General features: G+C 49.1%; 1 protein-coding gene across 1 annotated transcript; it reads left to right on the plus strand.

Moving 5' to 3' along the window:
• The first annotated feature begins 76 nt into the window (after positions 1-76).
• On the plus strand, positions 77-12,236 carry Smim20 (small integral membrane protein 20). The gene is made up of 3 exons (XM_006976084.4): positions 77-366; positions 10,819-10,875; positions 11,584-12,236. The coding sequence occupies exons 1-3, from the start codon at positions 252-254 to the stop codon at positions 11,619-11,621; spliced, it is 210 nt and encodes a 69-aa protein (XP_006976146.1). The 5' UTR covers positions 77-251; the 3' UTR covers positions 11,622-12,236.
• Positions 12,237-24,285: the final 12,049 nt, after the last annotated feature.

Here is a 24,285-nt window from a genome sequence, read left to right on the forward strand (position 1 = left end):
CGCGCGGGCAGCCTGAGCGCGAGAAAGGCGGGGCTTAGCTTGAGGCCCCGCCCCCGCCATCGGGTGCCCCGCCCCCGGCGAGGTGTCTTCCCGCCCAGGCCCCGCCTCCGAGCCCAGAGACCCCGCCCCGCACTCAAGTCCCGGAAGCGAAAGCTGCTCCTCCTCTTCCGAGCCAGGTCGCGACCTTGAGGCCGGGATCGGGTTTCGGAGCGTGTCGGGCCTCCCGGGGCCCTGAAGCCCTCACTCTGGCCATGGCTGCGGCCCGGAACCTGCGCACCGCGCTCATATTTGGCGGCTTCATCTCCATGGTCGGCGCCGCCTTCTACCCCATCTACTTCCGGCCCCTTATGAGGCTGGAGGAATACCGTGAGTGACCTCTGACCCCGCGCGGTGGCTAGCCCCAGCGTTACGCCCGCCCGCCCTAAAGCCCCTACCCTAGCTGCCCTTAGGAGCGCGGAGACCGGAGCTGGGCTTACAGGAGTGAGGCTAGCCGGGTCCCAGGCTCTCCCTGTGCAGCCCGGTGACCTCGGACCAATGGCCCCACCTCTGGCCTTCAGCGTGCGGACTCTAAATACCTATCCACGCCATCAGTCACGGAACTGTGGAGCATCTTAGGAGTCACAGAGGTGTTGGTGTGCATGAAAGCAGCCTGCACACAGCAGGTCGACACTAACACTAGTTCACACACAGTTTACACACACACACACACACACACACACACACACACACACGTTTGATGTGTGTCAGGCCAGGCATATACTGGATCATCTTTGGATTTGCACAGCCCTCTCTCGAGGTAGATGTTACCCATTTTACAGATGGGGTCACACAGCTCATAAGCGCTAAGGGAAGTGTCCCAACCCAGGCTTCTGTCTCCAGAGCCCCCCTCCATCCACCCAGGCTTAGATGGTGATGCCGTGGGGTGCAGACGGGGAGCCTCGATCATCCCGAGATGAAAGGTGTTTTTATTGCGCTTCATTTCCATCCCCTAAGATGCCTTGGAGCGGAAATATTTCAAAGCTAAACTGTTAACCTGGGTTTTTGAGTTTTTCCTCAAACCGTTTTTCAGATTCTGCTGGTTTCCTTCATTTTTAAGCCGGTTGCTCACATGACAATGGCAGATGTCCGGGGAGTCATTTTCCTCCTTAATCATTCAGGTCCTATCATTCTAAAAGCCAAACTCTCCTTCCTGGAGACCTATACCTCAGCAAGGATTAGCACTTTGATACATCTGAAACCATCTGTCAGAGAGGAGAGATGAGGCATTAGAGGCTCATTTTGTTCTCCAGGAAACCTGAATCATCTTGAAGATGGAAGAGGGCCAGCCCAGCCCCCGGGGAATATTAGCCGAGGCCGAAGCTTGGCGATTTGAAGTGCCATGTAAATGCTCTGCCCATCTCCAGCGCTGTAGCATTCGGTTTCTGGAGGCAGAGCATTTTAAAGTACACACACACACACACACACACACACACACACACGGATCCCCTGGCAGCTTCTTTTCATCAGCCCAGACTGTGATGGTCTCTGCTTCCTGCCCTCAAGCCCTCCCGCATGCGCCATGTATGGAGGGAACATGGGCTTGTGTAGGGTCCTGCAGAATCTGTCTCCATCCTTCTCCCTCCCTGGATCCTTGCCCCAGGCTATTTTATTACAGCTTCTAGAGTCGGACTTGAGACAGAAGGTCTGCTGTGGGTTCCCTTGGGAAAATCCTCTTTCTGAAGACACGAGTGTGGTTCTTAGCTAGTGTGCTTTGTCCTCTGACCAATGGGTTTCCTTGTCCCTGCTAAGGGAGAGAAGAGGAGATGAGTAGGCGATTAGTATCTACTTGGATAGGATTCAGGATAGGATAGATTTTCCACAATGCACAGAAGTCACCCACGAGGAAGCATCAAAATGTGAGGGTTGCCCTGGTCAAGAAACCTTGCTCTCAGCCAGCCGGTGAAGAGGAATCATGCCCTGTATTCCTACATGTCTTCTCGGAGTAATCCCCAGTCTTTGGTTGTCCAACTTGCTTTAGGCAGGCAGGTCAGGCTCTGGGGTGAACTTCTAGCAAGAATAACTGTGATAGCTGTGGTTTTAGATTTGAGGCTTTCTACACCTGATCACCTTTTAGCGTATTTTGATTAATTCAGCCTGCTTTAACTGAAAGTCATAACTAAAATCTTTCAAAAAGTCAGTAACTCCAAACAGCTAATTTTTATCGGAAGCTCATGTTTTTTTGTTTGTTTGTTTGTTTGTTTTTTTGTTTTTTTTGTTTTTTTTTTGGCTCTCCTCCAAGCACTTCAACTATTAAGCCGTTTAGTGCTCATAATATCCCTTTGTGGTATCTGTTAGTTGAATAACCTATAAACAAGGTATTCCCTCCCTCTGAATCTTGCTTGTTCCCTTGGCCGTGACGGTGGTGTTTACCGGGCTGAAGTTACAGTGACTTCAGGGAAGTATTACTTGTAGACCTTCCTAGTATATGCTCATATTAGGAATTGTACAAGAAACACTTGTAAAAGGAGGGCTTTGGTGAGGAGGAGGGAGGTGGAGGTGTTGAGATGGGGGTGAGCAGGTGTGTGCCTGGGGCAGGCTGGCCCGGCAGGCAGTAAGCATGTCCAGCTGGCTCAGTGTGTGCTTGGGATGGGGACTGGGAGCCTGCTGTGGGGGTGAGCTGTGCACCTCAGTGCATTCAGTTTTTAGTATTTAGAGCCTTCAGCCACTTTCCTTTTTATGCTCGAAACGCGGATTTTAGGTGTCACTTGGTGCAGTTTAGATGCGGGGCATGTGTGGGGTGGCCCCAGCACCTCGTTCCCCGCCACTCTTCTCACCCTGTCCTGTCTATGTGCATCGTGCGTATTGATGGGACAGCCCAACGTGTTCCCTGCCCCTCTGGTCCTTCCATCTGTCCCTCCTGCCTTTCTTGTGTGCATTACTGTTTCCTTTTTTTTAAAACACCTTTAAAGAAAATGTATTAGTGTGTGTGTTTGAGGGGTGCACACACCATGGCTTATGTGCGGCAGTCAGAGAGCAACTTTGTAGAGTCATTTCTCACCTGCCTTTCCATGGTTGAGGGATTGAATTGAGGTCATCGGGCTTGCCTGGCAAGCGCTTTACTGGCTGAGCGTCCTGCTGGCCCCAGTGGAGTTCTTCCTGAAGTACCCCGGCTCTGCTGCTTCGGTGGGAATTTGTAATGGGGACTGTGTTTTAGTCTGTTAGGAAATGCGGAGCCCTCCGGGTCTTTGGCACTGGTCCTGCCATTTGTCCTTCAAGCGCAGTCATCTGGCTTGCTTAATGAAAACCCTGCAGTTACCCCACCGCTCTCCGCACAGACCAGCCAGCACAGGTTATTGACGTGTTTTAACAAGGTGACCACGTTCGCTGTATGCCAGCTTCAGTGCCACGACAGGGAGGAGAGACCCAAAGGGTCAGGGCCAGAAAGATGGGTACTAAAAAGCAGTGTCTTTTTCTCCCTGCTCAGGAAATGGTACCCAGGCTGTACCAGAACCCTTCTGGGACTGAAGGACTAGTGCACAGGGACTGTGACTGATGAGCCCTGCCTTACTGTTGTGTTGCTGTGAAGGGACACCATGATCCCAGCAATGCTTATAAAAGCGTTCGATTGGGGCTGGCTTACAGTTTCAGAGGTCTAGTTCATTTTTGTCATGGTGGGAAGCATGGCAGCACACGGCGGACATGGTGCTGGATCTGCAGGCAGCAGGAAAAGACCAGGAGCCATTGGGTCTGGCTTGGGCTTTTGAAAAACTCAAAGCCCTCCCCTAGTGACACATTTCCTCCAAAAAGGCCACACCTACGAATCCTCTCCCTGGTGACCAGCCATTCAAATACACGAGGTTATTCAAACCAGCACAGGCCCCAAGGGTGAGGGAGAATGGCTCCTGTCTCCCTGACTACAGCAGCCAGGAAGGTGGTCGTGGTGATGGTGGCAACCAATTGGAAGGCATCAGTTTGAGGGATGAGGATGAAGAGGTTCCGTTTTGGAAAGCTGGAGGGCTGGGCACCCATGTGCTTCTGGAGTTGCCCAGAGGTAGAACAATACCCAGTCTGGAATGGGGTGAGGGCACCAGCAGTGTGCACGGGGACCAGTCAGCGTACTAGGCTGGGACTCTGGCAAGTGCTCCAAGCTGGGAAGATGTAGTGCCCAGAACAGCAGCATGTGAAGGACTGAGAAGTGGGCAGCAGAGGAAAAAAAGCCCACAAAGGAGCCTCTCAGGAGGGGTGGGCATAGAGAGGCTTCAAGAGAGCCCGTAGCATCAAAAAGGCAGCTCTCGAGTTCGAGGCCAGCCTGGGCTACCAAGTGAGTTCCAGGAAAGGCGCAAAGCTACACAGAGAAACCCTGTCTCGAAAAACCAAAAAAAAAAAAAAAAAAAAAAAAAAAAAAAAAAAAGGCAGCTCTCTGTGGAAGGGGTGTGCCCTCGAGGTTAGGTTGCTTGGAAATAGAGATAAGTGAAAGGATCCATTGTATATATCTTATAAAAGAGCTGATAAAAATGAACTGTTGGTTAATGCTTTCAGTGGTTTGAAAGTGAGCAAGAAGAGTGCAGCAGATCCGAGAGTAAGTCAACAGTCCGTCGGATGGACATTTAAAGGTGTTTGTCTGTTGGTAGGCGCATGGCAACCCTTGAAACAGGCGCAGGGTCTAGGAGAATGAGGTTTTGCTTTCAGTTTGGACTGGGAGGCATGGGAACACCAGGAGAGTCCAGAAGGCACAGATGTGAGAGAGAGGACAGTCTGTAGAGGGAGGTGACATGGGTCCTGAGACCAGGCAGGCACAGCCTTGGGCAGAGTTGAGGCACCTCTTCCCACAGCTCTAGAGACAGGGCAGATGTGGATGCAGGAACATGTGGCCTTGGAGTGGCAAGCTGTGGGACAGCCCCTCTGTAAGGGAAGCACTCTCAAGTGTTATCTACCGACTGCCCGGGTCCTTTTGCTTTGCCTGCCTCTCAGCTGCTTCTGATAGGGGCTGGCAAGATGGTTCATCTGCTGCCATGCCTGAAGACCTGAGTTTGGTTCCTGGATGCTGCATGGTAGAAGGGAAGAACCAGCTCTCCAGTTGTCCTCTCACCTCCACACGTGTACCAGGGCACATGTGTGTATTTATGGAGCCTAAATACACACATGTGTAACCCCCAGGTGGGCAAGGAAGGGGAACGCAGGAGAGGATCTTCAGCCAGGTCACAAAGTAAGCACACGTCCTGCTTACATAGTCAAGGCAGGGGTGTTTGCACCAATCATAGCAGCCCTGTCCACTAACAAAGAATGCTGCTCCCACCAATTGTGCACAGGTCTTTTTACCCCAGTCACAGAAATCCCTCTTCTAGGCCAGCAGAATGATGGCAGGTTCATCTAGATTTCAGTCGGTGTTGCAATGGCAGCATGTCTTCAGGAGCTGGGATTCCATGCGGCTTCTTCAAGGTAACCGTGGAGTGTTCAGAAGTGCCCGGCTGACGTGAGTGCAGCTGCCTGGCTGCTTGGCTCATAGGACAGCCAGGACCTCAGGGTCCAGCAGCTGTCAGCTAGGGAACCATCCAGGCTGACTCACGGGGAGAATAAATATCAGATGGAATGCATATGAGAAGGACTTGGTAACAGGCTTTCTTTGGGCTGCCGACCAGCTCCCAAATCATGATACAGAGACTTATTATGAGTTATGAATGCTCAGCCTTAGCTCAGGCTCTTACAATTTCAGTGAACCTGTTTCTCTTCATCTACATTTTGCCTCGGGACTTTTTACCCTTTTTTTTTTTTCCTGTATGTCCTACTCCTTGTCTAGCAGGCTAGCAGCAGCGTGGCTTGTCCCGGGTCTCTCTCTCTCTTTCTCCTGTGTTCTCTCCTCTTATCTCTTTTCTGGAAGCTCAATTTCTCCTCCTACTTATTCCCTCTGTCTGCCAGCCCCACCTATCCTTCTAATGCCTAGCTATTGGCCATTCAGGTGCCTCTGGCAGGCAAGGTAAAATGGCAACCTATCTTTACATTAAACAAATGCAGCATAAACAAATGAAACACATCTTTGCCTAGTTAAGCGAATACAACATAAATAAATGCAAGACACCTTTACATAGTTAAAGTAATACTCCCCAACTTCGTATTAGCATAGTGATTTCAGTAGCCCAAGGAGAGGTGGTCCTCCTCCTCTGTCGTAAGCGGACAGTCCCTCCTTGAATGGCCTTCCCTGGGCGTCTGGCGGTCTCTCCACCTGAGCTCTTGACTCACCGACTGCTTTGCTCCTGCCTCCCAGCTGCTTCTCAATTCCTCCTCACCTCCGACTGCCCTGTGTACACCTGTTATTCCTTAAGCTCTGCTTGTTCCAGGGAGTGGGCCACAGTTCTTCCACAGGGGCCCAAGGTGTCAGGTCCCTCGGCCAGTCTGGATGTGGGGAGTGCAGGGCTGGCCAGGTTCCCTATCTGCTCCAGTAGGGTCAGCCCACGGGCAGCAGGATGAGGAGGGAGACTGCTGTGTCAGACAGAGCGAAGGAGAGACCGGGGATCACCAAGTAGCAGGCCCCTGTGACAAGTGTCTTAGTGCGCTTACTTTTGACATCCAGTGTGATCTGTAGCTCTCTCACTGACTCATCAAGACTTGAGTAACTAACTGTTCAATGGAGTGAGTACAAGGTCAATCCATAGCTCAAGTCCCGCTGTGACTCCTGGGAGGTGGAGTTAGCCTTGGGGCCCGATGATCTGAAACCAGGGGTGTGGGCATAGTTCTGCTCTGCTGTCAGGGGAGCCCAAGGATTGCCTTCTCTTTCATCCTGTTGCCAGTGGGTTTGTCCAAGGTCTCAGGGGATCATAACTTGAAGCCTGATGTGTCTTTACATCCTATAACTAGTCCAGTTCTGAGGCTGGCCCCTTTAAAACAGCGTGTATTGCAGGCATTGAAGTCAAATGGTGATGTGGGATAGAGTAAGAGCAGTCTTTTAATCTTGATCTTTCCCAGTTTTAATTAGATGTACAGAATACAAGATTGTAGGGTTTCCCCAGAAGTCCCAGAGCTCATTTATCCTGACATTTGGGTGCCTCGTCCAGAGTCACTCTGCGTCTTAACTGCTGGGTGGACATTAGCCCGGGACTCTCTGGCCTTGCCCACTTAATGCCCTCTCAGGGTGCCTGTAAGAGAGTGGAGTTGCCGGGCAGTTAGGTAAATGGTTACATGGATGAGCTGGGAGAAGACGATTCGCCTGGTTCTTGCCTGTGTTCTTTCTGCTGTCCCTTGCTGCCCCCGTTGACACTGTGTTGTGTATCTGGTAGAGCAAGATTACAAGAAATCACTTGATGTGCAAACTCCCTTCCTTGTAAGGGCATTTTCCCTATTACACGCCAGGTGCTGAGAATATGCTTTTCACCCCATTTGCCATATAATCGAGCAGAATGCAGAGACAGGCTGGAGCCCTGTTTCCTAACTAGCGTTTCAAAGCTGTCTCTATTCAGCCTGCTTTTGATGAGTGTGCAGACATGTTTACAGTGCCAGAGAGCAGTGATTGAAGTGGCCTCTAGATCCTTCAGCTAGCTGGCTCAGGTGAGCTGCAGCTGTGATGTGGCTTCCGTGACACCAGCGGATCCCCTCAGTTGCCCATTCTCAATCGGTACATTTGGTCTCAGCCAGCTGCTTCACACCAGTGTTCTGTCCCCTCAGCCAGCTGCTTCACACCTGCTGTTACAGCTGTGTGTTCCCCTCGGTCTGCCTTTCAGTCACCATTCTGTCCCCGGGTCCTCTTGGATTTATGACCATTTGGTCCCCATGGCCACTGCCTCCCACTTGGTGTCCAGAGTACGGTGGGTTCTGGACTCTCCTGGAGGCGGATGGCAGAGCCTAGGCGGCAGCAGCAGCAGCCAATGTGACTGCCAAGGAAGTGCTGACATCTGTCCAGCTGTTTTGAACAGGTAGATGCTTGAAGTGGCCAGCCTGGAGTGGTCGTGTGTTACTGGACTTTCTTAGCGGGCTGTTTTGCAGATGTATGTATAATTTTTCTTTATTAAGAAAAAAGCTCGAGTGACAGAAAAGATCCAGGGTAGAACCGTAAATTCCTGGGTCTGTCACCTCGATTTGCTGGTGGTTAACAGTCACCACACCTGCTTTCCTTCCTTACAGAGGATGCATGCACACCCAGATTGCTGTCATTACCATTATTGTGCTGAGCCATTTGTGAGTGGGTTGAAGACATCATGAGCTCTTATTCCTAAGTACTTGAGCCTGTTTTTGCAAAGACAAGGAGGACATTCTTTTACTTAATCACAGTATATGTGATTATATTTCAGGAATCCAGGAAATGTAATATGATGCAGCCCAGCTGTCTAGGACAGAGACTGTATCCAAATGTTACCATTTGTCCCCATTACTGCAGGTTGTGAGTTGCCTTTTCTTTGACAAAGACTGTAGGTTGTCGGAAGAGATGGAGAGGTAGATGAGATCCTGTTCCTTTCTGGCTCTTCTCTGCCCATTGCCTGCTGCCCCTTTACCAGAGCACCCTCAGAAAAGCACTTGGGGTCTGCTGAGGGAGCCTGCTCTCGGGTGCCCCGAGTTTGTGTTATGGTCAGTGTTAAATACAGCACCAAATTCAGCAGCTGAACCTCCCACTGCAAACCTTGGCTCATTCTCAGACTTAGCTGGGCAGATTCTTTTACAGCCACACAAAGTCGGCCCACCTGCATGCATAAACAGCTTTAATAATACACCATCGCCCTGTGACTGGAGAGAACTATCCTCAATTAAAACTACAAATCAGACCTCAGCCTTAGCACCAGGGGGCAGAGTTGGACTTGCCGGGACACTGGAGTGGGGAATTTTCTAACTCCAGGCCACGGTTGGGTTTTAGGCATTTTACATGGAAACTTGCTCACAACTGAAGTCGGTAATTAGCTTATTTGTTCCTGTAGCTAAAGCCTCCTTCTACCTCTCCTGCTCTCCTGGGGCTCATAGATATTTGCTCTTCTTCAGTGACAATGAACTAGAAAGCTGTCAACTTCATCTAGAGACTGGTTTCTGTTTTCCCATTAGCAGATTCTGCATTCTCAAATAAAGTGCCTTTGTGTGGTCTCCTGAATTTCCATAAGGCTGCTTTGGCCTCGGAGTGTTTCTGATTTGATCATTAATGGATCAGAGAAGCAAGCGGATTTAGATAGGGCGAACACTCGGTTATCACTTTGTAGGAACTGGTTTCGCTTGCCGGTGCAGGCCAAGTTACCGAGGTGGCTGCATCAGGACCCAGATTATGATGAGGTTTCAGCCTATTTAAACAAATCTCCAGCCTCTCTCCAACCTCATTAGCGATTAGCAGGAAAGTGGCGAGACAGGGATTCCTCTCTCACGGGGTTCTCCACTGCATGACAAGAGGTTGGAGCACAATTAGGCCTTCTGTCCCTGCCACCAACTAGCAGCTTCCTCCCAGTGATGCCTGGCAGCCTGCCAGCATCCTGGGCCCTATAGTGGTACCTGCTTCTTAGAGAACAAGTTTGCTACCTCAGGATGACTGGGTTTCTTTTGTCTGCTTCACGACAAGTATTGCTCAAGCTTTACCTCTTCCTGCCTTCACTGTATCAGAGACACACTTAGGTCTGGAAAATTCTTACCTGCTCTTGTTCCTGGCGAGACTCAGGATGGTGTGCTGTTTTGTTGGCTGGTGCTAAGCACATGTTTGAGACGTCCATCTTTGAAGCCTTCTAGGGCTCAGGTCTGAGAATTAGAAGTCTTCCACAGTGAGAACGCCTTTGCTGTTAGGGCTGCCACTGCTCCCTTGAGTTGGAGAAGGTCTTTTGGCATCTGTGTGTCATTTACCTGCTAGTCTGAGAGAGGCCACTGGGGATAGGTGGCCCGTTGTTCCTTGTCTTTCTCCCTCCCTTAGAATTAGATCGCAAGATTCCCACAGCCCCCATTGCCCTATGAAGTTAGTATTGATAAGACTGTCAGGCAAATCATTTAGGATTGACTTTCCGTTGAGACTCCAGAGAAGCAAGTTCGGTGAGTTGGTATCAGAGTTGGCGGACCCCTGTTTCTCGTATCTGCAGCAGGGCCTGTGAGGGTGGACAGTTAGACGGCCTAATAGCAAATCAGCGTGGAGAGTGGCACCTAAGAAACTGTGCATCTAGGCAAACAAAGGTCTGATTCCAGCGTTTCATCACTGCAGCTTAGGAGTCAACATCCTTTGGCTCCAAGTCTTTCCTTTAAAAAGCTGCCATTTGTCAAGATACTTAAAATAATAACTCTTGGTCGTCACAGGCCTCAGGTTTCTTTCAAACCACTTAGAAAGATGTGTCAGGGAGCTAGAAGCCCACACTCATAAAATGCTTGGTTTCTCTTGGCCTTTGCCTGGTGGACATCTCCAAAGTGCCAGGCTTAGCTGCTGCAGCTACAGCAAGCTCACTAATTGGCACAGCACCTGCAATCAATTAGGGAAGCTTCAATTATCCAAACCAAAGCCACCCACCCAAAGATTAATTTTCTGCTCTATTTCCCATCAAAAACATAGCATATTTAGCTTGGAGTCCAGTCCTTCAGTGGAGTGTTTTTAGACACCGTTTCTTGATAATTGTGCCTGTCCCTTCTTCGCAGCAGCCCTCGGCTTGTAAGGTCACACCCACCAGCTCTCCAGAGCTGTTCTTTCTCTCGGGTTCTGTCCCTCCCACAATGCTGAGACCACAGGAAGACGTGGCTCTTTTTACATCCTAGGACCTAGCTTTCACGACCTAGCTTTAAGATACGGCCTCCCTGAATTGGATCACACTCATAAATATGCCTTGTAATTGACCCATGTAAATAGAAAACACAATTGCCCACACCTCTTTTCTAAAGAGTAATTAATTGTCCTGTTATGTTTCTCAGAGAAGGAGCAGGCCGTAAATCGAGCTGGTATCGTCCAGGAAGATGTGCAGCCACCAGGTAAACCTAAAATATTCCAAACCATCCCATCTGGGGCATGAGTGCTTGCTTTGTGTGGAGGTGGGGTGATTTTTCTCTTGGGAACCTGAGCTTACTGTTTATTTTATGATAGCTCCTGTCTTGTCAAGGCTGTCCAAGACCATGCTAATATTTCAGTGTCTAGTACGTTTCACGAGATTGCTGGGCCCCACTTTTGCCCCTGGTAAGTGGGCATAAAGTGTAATTAAATGTGCAGCAGGAAACCTCTTTGCAGCCTCCCATGCCCGGACCTCTGTAAACACCACCCTCATGGGGAGGTAGTGTTTACGGGTGAGCTGTGTCATTGATGTAGGATTCACTTCCTACAGAAGTCCCCAAAGCTCCCTTCAGGGCTGAACGGGATGTTCCTTTAAAATGGTCCAAGTTGGCTGAGAATGAGAGATTTTCTAGCCTTTTAACCCAACTCCTGCCATCTGTGGGTCCTAGGCCGGATCCATTTTTTCCTAGTAGGGAATAGTTCCTAAGCCATTTAAAACCCCCTCACAGCTGCCGTGGCTGCCAGGCACCTCGTCTCAGGGTTCCAGTGGCTGCTCTCCCCATTTCAGTGTCTCAGCCACGTGGAAATTGCATGGCTCAATTCCCATGTCATCTTGTTTGTTTGGGATCATGGGGGTGTGCTCAGACACCTAACAGTGAATCCTGATGGGGTTTTTATGTTTCTTTCCACAGGGTTGAAAGTGTGGTCCGATCCTTTTGGCAGGAAATGAGGCTGTCAGGGAGTCTGATGAGCAAACTGGACATCTTCATCCTGTGCACTCTGCAGTGGGGACAGTTGATGGCTGGCTGTGGCTGCGTGGCTGGAGAGGGAACACTCATGCTGCCAGCCAGAACCCTTGTGATAGAGACTGTGTGCAAAGACAGTGCTTCCTTAAGTCCCTGGAGAACCTGAACAGAGGACACCATTAAAGCACCTTGTGGCTTCGGTGACTTTGCAGGAGCAGAGCCAGCCTGCAGGGCTGTTTGTGGACGACTTCTCCTGCGGTCTTTACCACTTCCAAGCTGTGATGTGAGCACAGGCAGCCTGTGGGCTCAAGGGCTGTGGTTGCCTTGCCACCTTCTGAAGAAGTGACCTCAGTGCAAACGGCCATGCCAAGCTGCCTGAGAGGGCTCTTGAGAACGTTCCAGCTGATAAAGCTGTTGGAGGACAGGATCCTTGGCACTGTTTAAGAATACACTGCTCAGATTAACTGTCTTGTTGAAAGTCTCTGTGTTGGGAAGTTAACAGACAGGAAGCAAGTCACACTAGATTACCACGCACAGTAGAATCATAGGTGAGCCTGCCACCAACGAGGCTGTGGGTATTAAAATGGTCTCTTAGTTTGCTGCTGTCTACTGTTTTTTGGTGTGTGTGTGTGTGTGTGTGTGTGTGTGTGTGTGTGTGTGTGTGTGTTGTTGGGGTTGTTTTAGTTTTTTGAGACAGGGTCTGACAGACCAGTCAAGCCTTGGACTCCCAGAGATCTACCTGCTATTGCCTGGTAGAATTTCTTTATAAACAATTCTGATATCAAGAAGTAGTACCACTGTCTAGATTTTATTTAAGTAGACGTCTGTCTAGGTTAGCATTTTATTGCTGTGAGGAGACACTATGACCACTGCCACTCTTATAAAGGAAAACATTTAGCTGGGGCTGGCTTACAGGCAGAGGATTAGTTCATTATCATCATGGCAAGAAGCATGGTGGTATGTAGGCATGGTATGTAGGCAGACATGATGCTGTAAAAGGAGCTGAGAATTCTGCATCTGGATCTCCAGGCATCAGAAGGAGACTGTGAGCTACACTGGGCATAGCTTGAGCATATAAGATCTCAAAGCATGCCTCCAAAGTGACATACTTCCTCCAACAAGGCCACACCTCCTAATAGAACCACTCCCCTTGGGCAAACTTTCAAACACGTGAGTCTATGGGGGCCATTCCTATTCAAACCACCAGAATGTCTATGTAGTGTCATCTATTTGTATACAAGGTAAACAACACACCTTTTGAGACATCTGTTAGTCATGGTTCTCCAGAGCAACAGAACTGGTAGAATGAATATACATGCATATATATATGTACATACATATAATATAAAGGGAATTTAATAGTGTGGTTTATAGGCTGTGGTCCAGCTAATCCAATGATGACTGTCTACCAACACAAAGTCCAAGAATCCAGGAGTTCTTCAGTCCACGAGGCTGGATGTCTGAGCTATCTTCAGTAGCCGCCAGAATCCCAAAGAAGTAGGCTCCAATGCCAGTGAAGGAAGGGACTTGCCAGTGAGAGCGAGGGCAAGCAGGCCAAGAGCACAAACTTCCTTCCATGCCCATTCTGTAGGCTGCCACCAAAAGGTGTGGGCCAGATTAAAGGTGGATTTTCCTACCTCAAAAGATCCAGGTTAAAGGTGAGTCTTGAACTTGAAATGACTTAATTAAGAAAAATCCCTCCCAGCTGCACTCAGCCTTTTGGGTTTTAGTTAGTTCCAGATGTAGTCAAGAATAGCCATCACAACTGTTAATGGAGTATCAGTTTTCCACCAGGTTCGTCTCCAGAAGCCACATCAGGGACAGTAAGAACCAGTTTCCTATTGAATTGTTTTTCTTTTCTCCCTTCTTTCTTTCACGTCTTACTTTTCTTCCCCTCCTCCCCCTCTCCCCTCCTCTGATTTCCTGTGCTCTGCCTACCTAGCCTCCTGGTAGATGACTTGGTACTGAAAAGCCAGTCTGTTTCTTAGCAGAAAGCCTGTGTGTTTCTGTAGCCTCTGTTTATATGAGGTGCTTGGTGACATAATTTCTTAATTGTGAACTTGGCATTTCCTTAACAGGCTGCTGGCCCAATTATGTAATGACTGGCAAACAGAAATAAGATTGATAGTTCTAAAACCAAAGTCATCATTTTTGGGAGACACTGCCCAACATCTAATTGACTTGCAGTTAACGACCCAGTGGAGGAAGCTGACTAATTAGGGGTGCGTTTGCCTACTGTTTTCCTTGGAGGGGGCACCAAGAAGTTATGTAATTTAAAGTCAAATTGTGCAGATGCTTAATTGAGCCTTCTTATGACTGAGGCAAGTGCATGTGTCTGGGAGGACATCTGGGCTAAAGGCCTGAGTTTTGGAAAAGGATTGTAGGAGCAGACCCAGTGTGTCTCCTGAATGGGATCTTTGTTCTGGGCTTGTGTCTCCCTGCCCTTGGTCTACCTTTTTGCAGTAATACAAGAGCTTTCTATCCTCAGTCACCTTGACGTTTACAGAAGGAGCATCCCGTGTCTCAGACACATGACTGCAGAGGACTGCCTACGCCTGCTCAGTGAGTGGTAAGAGGTCCTCGTGAGGATAGACTGAGGGCCTCACTATCCAGTTCTAGTGTGCACCCCTTCCCCAAGAACAGTGACAGAAGCATTTTGCTTACAAGAGGCAGCTTAGTCAGGTGATATTGCTATAATTAACAAGGCGATTCCATGTAGTTTATCTGGTAATTATAAGAGGTTTATTTCAGGGGTAACTTACAATCAATAAGGGGTCCATTACAGGATCTGGGAGAGATGAGGTACAGTCCAGCGTAGTACTCTGGGGAACTCTGACTTGGTCTGCAAATCCAGCCTCCAGGACCATGAAGAGCTAAGAGAGCGAACACATGCATCTCAGGTCTTAAGGGGTCCCTCTTGGCCACACCCCAGGGGCAGGTCATAGGCAGGTGTGGCAGTTACTTGCTGCCACACTGGGGGCAGTGTTTCAAGGTCAAAGCTGGAACAACTACCCACTAGAAGGTGCATTTAGGAAACAGGTATGCTGTTGACTAGGTAGGTATATTGGATATGGGAGGGTAATCATTTCCCAAGTGCTTTGAACACTGCTGTCGCCTTTCTGGGACTAGTGACTTCCCCTTTAGGGGAAAATCAGAGCATTGCTTCTTAAACCTTTTGATCTCAGGATAACTTTACACTTTTTAAAATACACCTTTTCGCTGGGCGGTGGTGGCGCACGCCTTTAATCCCAGCACTCGGGAGGCAGAGCCAGGCGGATCTCTGGGAGTTCGAGGCCAGCCTGGGCTACCAAGTGAGTTCCAGGAAAGGCGCAAAGCTACACAGAGAAACCCTGTCTCCAAAAACCAAAAAATAAAATAAAATAAAATAAAATACACCTTTTCAGGTCTAGGGAGATGGCTCTGGAAAAGGACATTGAACTGCAGTCCTGAGAACAGAGTTTGAATTCCCAGCACCCATGGAGGAAGCTGAGCATGGCTGTGCATGCCTCTGTTACCACTGTATAGGTGGGGTGAAGACAGGCAGATCCCAAGAGCTTGCCAGCCAGACTCTCTCAAGGCAGTGGGGAGCAGTGGAGGAGGTACCCAAGATCCTTCTGGCCTGTGCATGCACACTTGAGAATAGTCAAGTACACGTACACACACACACATACACACACACACACACACACACACACACACACACACACACACATCACATTTTCCAAAACTCCAAATTGAGTTCTGTGAGTTAATACACCTATGGAAATGCAGTGTATTACAGTCTTAAAGCAATAATAATAATAATTAAGAATTACATTATTTAAAAAGCATCAATTACGATATTATGTGGGTTAATAGAATGTTACCTGAAATTTTTTTATTTCTTGAGGCAAAGCGATTTCTGAGGCTGGGGAAACAGTTTAATGGGTAAGATCACTTGTTCTGCAAGCATGAGAACCTGAGTTCCAATCCGCAGCACCCATGTAAAAAGGCTGGGCGTGGCCATATGCACCCATTACCCCAGCACTGCGAGGGAAAGCGACAGGAAGATGGCTGGGGATTTGCCAGCTGCCAGTCAAGCTCCAAGTTCAGTGAGAGAGACTGTCTTGGGAATAAGGTGGCAAGGAGGGAGCAGGACACCCAGCTCTCTTCTATGACTTCCATCTGTACCTGTGGGCACCCACACATACCCCGTCTGCACGCACCACATACCACAAATAAGTACTTGCAGATATCCACACCAACAGAAGACGTCTGCATCCTCATATCTTTCTGTGATGGATCTGTTGTATTATCTGTCCACACTCCTGAGGGTTATGGGAGGAGAAAGGTCCCCAGGAAGGTTTGGAGTCCCTCCTCCTTAGTCAGACATTTGAAGATTCTGTAGCTGAATCTCATCCATTGCCTCAGCTGGTTAGTTGTCCTGAATGTGTTTTGCTGTGTGTAGAGTTGGAGGAGTTCATAATAGGAGAGGAGAAACTGAAAGTATACTCACTGTTACGGGAATAAAGAAAGCTCCATTCGGGTTGGAGAGATGGTTCAGTGGTTAAGAGCACTGGCTGCTCTTCCCGAGGTCCTGAGTTCAGTTCCCAGCAACCACATGGTGGCTTATAACCATCCATTAATAAGATCTGGTGCCCTCTTCTGGCATGCAGGCATACATGCAGGCAAGACAATACAATACCCTCTGTAGACGGACTTGGATCTACATTTTTAAACTCACAGCCAGAAATAGCTGCTGAACAGTTGTGAACTGTTCATCCTGTGAACATTGAAGTGTGTAACATGACGACTCCCTCTGGCTGATGGGAAGCTCAAATACATTGTGCTCTGCTCTAAGAATTGCCTTTGAGTGTTGGAGAGATGACTCAGGGTTAAGAACGCAGGCTACTCCTCCAGAGGAGTTTGATACCCAGCACCCACATGGCGACTCACAACCCTCTGTAAGTCCAGTCGGGGGATCTGATGCCCTCTTCTGATCTCTAAGAACACCAGGCCCAAATGTGGTAAACTTACATGCAGACAAAACCCTCATTCACATAAACAAAACTTTCCAAGTGGCTGTGACCTCGTGGATGCATTTGACTTCTGTGTTCACCTCATCCTGTTTTCCTCACTCCTCTTGTTTTCTTTCTTGCTGTCTCACTTTCGCTTTCTGTCTTATACGGTATGTTAGATCCTTCATTAAACTGAGGTGTGGCCTAACAATATATATTCAACTGAAACCCATCTATAGTTAATAGAGGCGATGAAGTAAAATTACAAAGATTAAAATAATACAGAACACGAAAAGTACCTTTTAAAAAGTCTGTTCTTTGTTACAGTGATGGAAAACAGCCTTGAGAAGTGCCTGGAATTCCAACACGTGACAAATGACAGAGCTGTGGTGTGGACAGAGCTCTGCACAGCAAGGGGGGCTTGGTTTGGGTACAGATGGGTGGTGTATAGGCCTCACTACACGACAGGCTTTTCCCGGCTGATGCACCACTGAATTCTCCCACCTGTAGGCATGGCACACACAGTAGGCACTCCGTCAATATCGATGGATGGGGTGGTCGGTTCAAAGACTGAACAAGTGGAGGGAGTGGTGTGGTTAAGGACGTGGGGTGCCTACCCTTAAATGTCAGGCAGGTTTTTGGTTTTGTTTTTTTTTTTTTTAAATTTGATTTAGGAGGAGGTGTGAAGAAACTTAAGCCGGAAGTTTCCCTGAAGACTTCCAAACAAAGCCAGGCTGTTCTCCTCTCTAGAGCAGCCCTAATCATAGAGGTTAGCAGTGCGGTTAGGCTGTTCGTTTCCTGCCCAGAATGAGTAACAGACACAGGGTGTGTGTGTGTGTGTGTGTGTGTGTGTGTGTGTGTGTGTGTGTGTGTACGGGTGCACAGCACTTTGAATCGATTAAATGTGATGAAGAAGACACTGGTTTGCATCTTGTATCATTTGTGTTTTTTTGTTTCTACATATTTTACAAAGGTCCCCAGGAAATTTGGGAGTCAGAAATAGGAACAGGCTGTGGTTTGATTGTTCAATTGTGGCTTGCTTGGCATGCTTGAAACCCTGGGTTCAATTCCCAGTACCACATAAGGCCAGATGTGATACCCCACATCTGCAGTTCCAGCACTCAGAGTTAGAGGCAGGAGGATCAGAAGTTCAAGATTGTTTTCTGTTCTATAGCAAGCTTGAGGCTAGAGTCATGGGGTTATGGAATGGACAGAGAGAAGGCAAGAAAGAGATGAAGAGGAAAGGGGGGAGGGAAGGAGGGAACGGAGAAAAGAGGGAAGAAGGGGAGAGAGTAGGAAAGAAAAGAAAAAGAAAAGGCTACCACTATGGTTCCAGTCCCAGGAGTCCCAGCAGTGTGGTGTGCATGGGAGGGCCTCTCCCGGGGGCTGCGGTGGTTAGAACCATCCCCAGAAGCACTGATGAAAAATCTCTGTTCTCCACCCAAACACTCGCTGGCTCCTAGGCATAGCCCACAACCACTGAGAGCAGTGAGGCTGGGGTAAGCCTGTCGGGGTGCTGGGGTGCGCAGTCATGTACAGGTGGAGCAGCGGAAGGAACCCTGGTACTTCCTCCTCTGGCCAGTCCCTGAGGCTGGAGCCTCTGAATCAGGGACCTTGGCCAGAGGGTGACAGCTGGGTCACCCTTCCCCGCCTCCCTGATGATGGGTGGCAGCAGGACTCATCTAAGGGCTTTCCTGGGAGTGATAAGGAGACACCTACCTACTTGGCATTTTTGATCCACAGCCCTCTGGAGCCACATGTGACCTCAGGAAGAGCTGAAAACTCACACTGATTGTCTGAAATTTTTCACATTGAGGTTTTGCTGTTGCTTCTGGGGCTTTCATAAATTGATAAGTACATTTAAAAAAACTGTATGTATAAGATGCTCACTGGATACTAAAAAAAAAAATCTGGAAATAGTAGAACCATGTAAGTGTGATGATCCTATGAGACAGTTATTTTAAGTTATGTTTAAATTTTACTAAGAGTTTCCTAATGTTTTACTATGTATTATTTATAATTTGTACATATGCCTTCTTATATGTGTTGATGTATGTGTGCCTGTGTTGTATGGCATTAAGGATCTCAAAATAGGACCAGTCACAAATTAATTGCTCGCTGGCATATCTACTTATTAAATATTTATTGTTTTCCTAAAAAGCAACAAAGCAATAAAATAACAAAGCAATAAAAATAATTTTACTCGGAGGCCTCAAAGAAGAGTAGTGTTGGCTAAAGCTAGACTCTTACAGATGTTTTCAGCTGTCTTCCCCACCTTCTGTCCTTTCTTTCCTGGTAACATCTGTTCTATCCTCATCCTCTTTCCCCTTGGGTCTCTGCTGTGGATGGAGCTGACTTTATCCCATGCTGCAGGCGTAGACATGTGGTCCAGGTTGACCATTCAGAACACCGGGCAAACTTCCAAGATGGGATTCAGGATGAGTGTGTGCTGCTCTTACCAGCCTGTTGCTTTGTGTAGTCAAACAAACAGGAGGGTCTCTTGTTCATTGCGTTTGGAGCTATTGGCAGCCATGTTGACATACTGAAGCAAAGACAAAGAGAGGCTAACATCGAAGTTAACTCAACAGAAGCCACGTCCTGAGGGTATGGCTTAGCCTCCTGGACTCACTTGGGTCTGAAGCAAATCAGGCTGTAGGTGAATACATAAAATTAAATTTCAAAACCCCTTTTTTTGTACCAATTTAGACTGGATTTTTATCACTTTCCCACACCCGCCATGGGGTTGTACGTAGGCCCTGAGCATGGTTGGCAAGTACTCTACCCCTGAGATAAACCCCCTGGACCCCTATTCTTGGTGTACTTTGAATATTGAGACAGGAGCTTGCTAAATTGCCTGATCTGGATTTGAACTTGCTGTGTAGCCCAGACAGGTCTTGAACAAACAACCCTTCTACCTTAACCTCCCCCAATGCCCTAGATCACAGGCTTGTATGAAGAGACTGGGTAGGTTTTTGCCACTGTATTAGGAGCACAGCAGTCTAGACATGGCATCTCCATTTTGTGTTTTACTTTAAGCCTTGTCCTGTAACTCATTTCTGTCGCCCCCCTTCTAAAGGGTGTTAGATGCCACTCACCCTTCTGATGGCCTCGGGGGCACACTGGGTGAGTTCCCTGCCTGGTCCTTCTCTAGAGGGGCAGAGGGTCATTGTTGCTAGTGAGTGACGTCTTTGGCTTTTCTGGGTTTGTTTGCTTTGTGTGTGTGTGTGCGTGCGTGCGTGCGTGCGTGCGTGCGTGCGTGTGTGTGTGTGTGTGTGTGTGTGTGTGTTAATCTCCACCCTGCCTCCCAACCTGAAGAGCAGGCTCTCGCTCTCTCCCTCACTTGAAGCCTCTGGCTCACAGTGAGACTGGGGAGAGAGAGCATTTGGCCCACTAAATGGAATCAAATGCCCTCGTGTGAGCTGAGAGGCTCTGGGTGGATAAACCACATCGGCTTCCTTCCTTTCGGCTGCCCCAAGGTTTTCTGCTTTGTATTAGCTTTTTCTAATTCTTCATTTCTCTGGCTAGATAGGGGTCCTGGGGTTTCTATTGTTTGGAATCCTTTTACTATAACAAGATGTTCACACTGGAGGACGGTGGGGGGCTGGGCTAGCGCTGAAATGCTTTATAATTTAGCAAAATTATTCTTTTTTTTTTCCCAAAGAAGGGACAGTAACCCAGGGCGGGATTCTGAGCCTCCGGCTGACCCATGCCTCATCCCTTCTTTTCTACAACCTCTCCCTTGTTCTGCAGCCTCGTCCGGCCCATGGTGTCTTGCGAAGGTGTGGGCTGTGTTTGTGTTCCAAGGAGCCATTCATTTATGGCAGATGCAGAGATGATCTGGACAAACCTGGGCCTCCTGCTCGTCGGCTCCTGCTAAGTGTGCGCACAGGGACACACACCGGGGCCATTAGCCTCGGAAGCCCAGGCTGGAGGATTGGGCAAACAGACCCGAGGGCACACAGCATGCAACCTTGCAGCTTTGTGTGAACCCGCAATGGGGCTGAGCTCACATGAACACAACGGTGTTTAGAGGAGGAAAAAAATGATCCTGTATCTGCTTCAGACATGACTAGGAAAACGGCAGCTCTGGAGATTCAGCTTGTGAAGTAAGCACAAGATGATTTCTAAAGGGGTTGTTTATGTTATTTTCACCCTTTTCCTTTTGTTTGATGTGGAGTCACTGAACAGACGGGATACCTCATCACAAACCATTCTTCCGTGTCTGGAACCAAGACAGCAGCACCCAGCTGTGGACAGACCTGCCTTTTGAAAGTTAGATTGAGGAAGAAGTCAGGCAGGGGAAGAGAGAACCCCAGAGGGTCCCTGGCAGTCTCTGGTGATGGACCATGTGCCCTCTGGGTCCCCTCTGGCTCTCAAACCCATGCCCAACGCAATGCTTCCGGAAGCTGTGTGAGAAACTGTAGTGAGTGTCAGAGGCTGGGCACAGACTGTCCCCAGGGCCCCGGCCTCCTGGCTGTGCTGCCATCCAAGGGGCAGGGAAATAATGAGAAGAGCTGCTTGCTGCTTCCGGAGTGTCCAGAAGCCGTCACAGACAGAGCTGATGAGTCTTGTCCCCTCAGGTGCCTGTGCTGAGGTCCTCACTCACTCCAAGCACTTCCCAATGTGAATGTCTGGAGGTGGCTTAAGGGAGTGATTAAGATAAAGCAGGTTCTTAGGGTAGGTCCTAATTCGTTAGGATTGTGCTCTAACAAGAGACAGTGGGACACACACGAGGAAGACTGTATGAGAGGACACCGGAAGGAGGACGTTTGCATGGCAATGGGAGAGAGAGGTGACAGAAGAGACACCAGCGTCTTAGTCCTGGATTCCTGGCCTCCCAACTCAGAGCGAACAGATTCATGTTGCTTAGATAAATCCCAGTTGTCCTGGTCTCATTATAGGACCCCACGGCCACAGTAACTGCACAGTGAATGTGTGCAGAAAATGAAGTCACAACCCGGGGCCTCATGTCTGCTTCTGGGAAATGATCCAGGTACCACCCACAAGGCAGCGAAGAGGAGCTCTGGGGATGGGGTCCACTAGCTTCCCAGCACCCGGGTAAAAAGCTGGGTGTGGTGACATGATCTCATAATCCCAGTGTTGGGGATGCAGAGACAGGAAGAGCTCCTAGACACTGGCCATCTGGCCCAGCCTGTGGGTGAGTTCCAGGCCAGTGAGCCATCCTATTTCAAACATAAGGCGTGCAGTATTCTCTAGGAAGGACACTGAGGTTGCCTTCTGGCCTCTACACACATATGCATATGTGGGAGGCCAGCTCCCACCTTTTAAAAGGTTCCTATGAAGAGGAGAGAGAAATAAGAAACTTTTAGATAGAAAGAGAGTGGAGAAGAGACAGACAGAAACACAAAAGATAGCTTCGGGAGGACCTGGATCAAAACCCACCAGCCCCTTCTGTCTCTTCAAAAGGGCTTTTTATAACAATGCCAAGGGGTGGGACAAAAGACCTCCCCTTTGCTAGATCAAAGCATACCGCACAGCCAAGTGTATGTAGACCCTTCCAAACATCTGGTAACCACGCCCGTGGTCCAATCATTCCCCTATGCAGCCCTGCTGGATGAAGCAAATTCAGATCTCACTAGGAAACCTCTGTGGGTCTCCACATGCATATACATGTATGCCCACCCCCACATACATGTGCACCTGCAAACACAAATATGCAGATACGCTGGAGTGTGGGGGAGGGGCCGTGACCTTCCCCAGCTGGTCAGATCACAGGACCCTTTTCTACATTTTTATGGAGGACAGATTTAAAAGTGATGTGCCCATCACTGCAATTTAGAGAACTGCTAAGAGTTGGTTCTCGGGATAACCACAGGGGGATGGAACATTGGGGAGACCCTGGAAGGCAGGGATGGTCTTTGAGGGGCCACAGTAGAGTTGGGGTAAGATGCTGAGTCAGGTAGGTGAGCAGTAGGCAAAGGTAGGCTGAGGTGAGTGGGTCTGCAGAGGACGTTTAGCCTCAAGTAAAGACCACTCTCTCGAGAGGACACAATCTTGGGAGAGGCCCTCAAGCCTTAGGTGAGGTCACACAGCTCCACCCAACCTTGAAATCAGTCTGTGGGGACCTGGAGCAGATGATCCAGTGGAGCCACACCCAGACAACTGTCCCCGGGAGCTGAGACGGACGAGGGGGGGGGGGTATGTTCAGCTACTGAACTTGCAGAGATCTCTCTTGGGGCATGTAGTTGATGCTCTTTGCTCAACCTCTTCACCGTCTTACAGAGTGACCACCTTAGGGTCCAAGATAAGTCATGTACCTCTATGCCTCAGACGCCAGTGTCTCCTGGCACGCTGGTGTTAACCGCCCCAGGCCCAGGCATCCTCCGGTCTCTGACCTTGAGCACCACTCACATGCCCTAGCCCGCTGGCACAGCTGCCTCTGCGCTGCTCTAGGGATGCTCCAAGTGTTCTCATTTTTCCATATCAAGGAGTCTGTTCTCTCCTTTAGAATCGTGTCCTGCCAGATTTCCCTGAAGCTCCCCCCTACCTCCTTCAACTCTTTTCTCAGAGGCCGGAAAGTCACCACATCAAGATGGAACACCCTTGACCCCGGGACTGCCGCTGTTGGCACCTTTGGTCCCGTCCAGCAACGCACAGTCTGCACACACACTGTTGATATCCATGACACGCGTCACTGTGTGTGCTTCCTGTGTCTTTCCCTACTAGTGGGAGGACCACGGTCTGTTCACTGAAAGCCCCGAGCACCCAGAGCAATGGCTAGCAGTCCAGAAACTGAGCTGAAGCGGTGGATAGCTGAGACGGTGATGGTCACTGTCAGGGTGCCCTCTGGGCAGTTTCTCTAAGAGATGACCCACCCACATTCCCACTGTCCTGCCATCTGTCCATGGACAGTTCCCAAGAAGTCGATGCGTTCCCGGCCTCTGAATGCACTCTCACGGAGCAGTGTTGGGGAGCTCATCCAGGAGCAGCACGCACCCCAGTGGGGTGGAAGTGGGTGGAGAAACACCCCAGCCTTGCTTGGGCACAGCAGCGATCCACTCACTAGAACCCCAGAACTGGCTGTCTTTTTGTCCCTGTGCCACTTCCTCCTCCTTTTGTCCCCTCCCAAGTACTGTGCATCAGATTCCTTGTCTCCAGGTCTTGCTTCCACCTAAAGGAACCAGTTCCCTTGCTTGAAGATGAAGGTTGTTAAGTCACATTCCTAAATACGAGCTTTGAGGTCAATTTGTAGATAAAATCTCAAAGGGGTTACTTCCTTAGAAATTCTAGAACCTGGCCTGAAATTTGGCCTACTGGGGTAGGACTCTTGCCTCCAAACCTAGTGACCCGGGTTCAGTCTCCAGACCCACTTGGTAACAGGAAAGGACAGGCTCCACAAAGGTGTCTTCTGACCTCCATGAGCATGCACGGCATGTACACATACAATACACCTTGCCCCAGGTCCCACGGACAGTTGAGACTTGTACCTGGTTACTGTTCATCAGTTTAGGAAGAGGGGATGCAGGGAGGTTGTACACACATGTACATGCTGAATGTAATTTTAAAAATTATTTTAGAAAACCGGGCGGTGGTGGCGCATGCCTTTAATCCCAGCACTCAGGAGGCAGAGCCAGGCCGATCTTTTTTAGTTCAAGGCCAGCCTGAGCTACAGAGCGAGATCCAGGAAAGG

Source organism: Peromyscus maniculatus, chromosome 10 (assembly GCF_049852395.1).
Source record: "Peromyscus maniculatus bairdii isolate BWxNUB_F1_BW_parent chromosome 10, HU_Pman_BW_mat_3.1, whole genome shotgun sequence".
Taxonomy (NCBI): domain Eukaryota; kingdom Metazoa; phylum Chordata; class Mammalia; order Rodentia; family Cricetidae; genus Peromyscus; species Peromyscus maniculatus.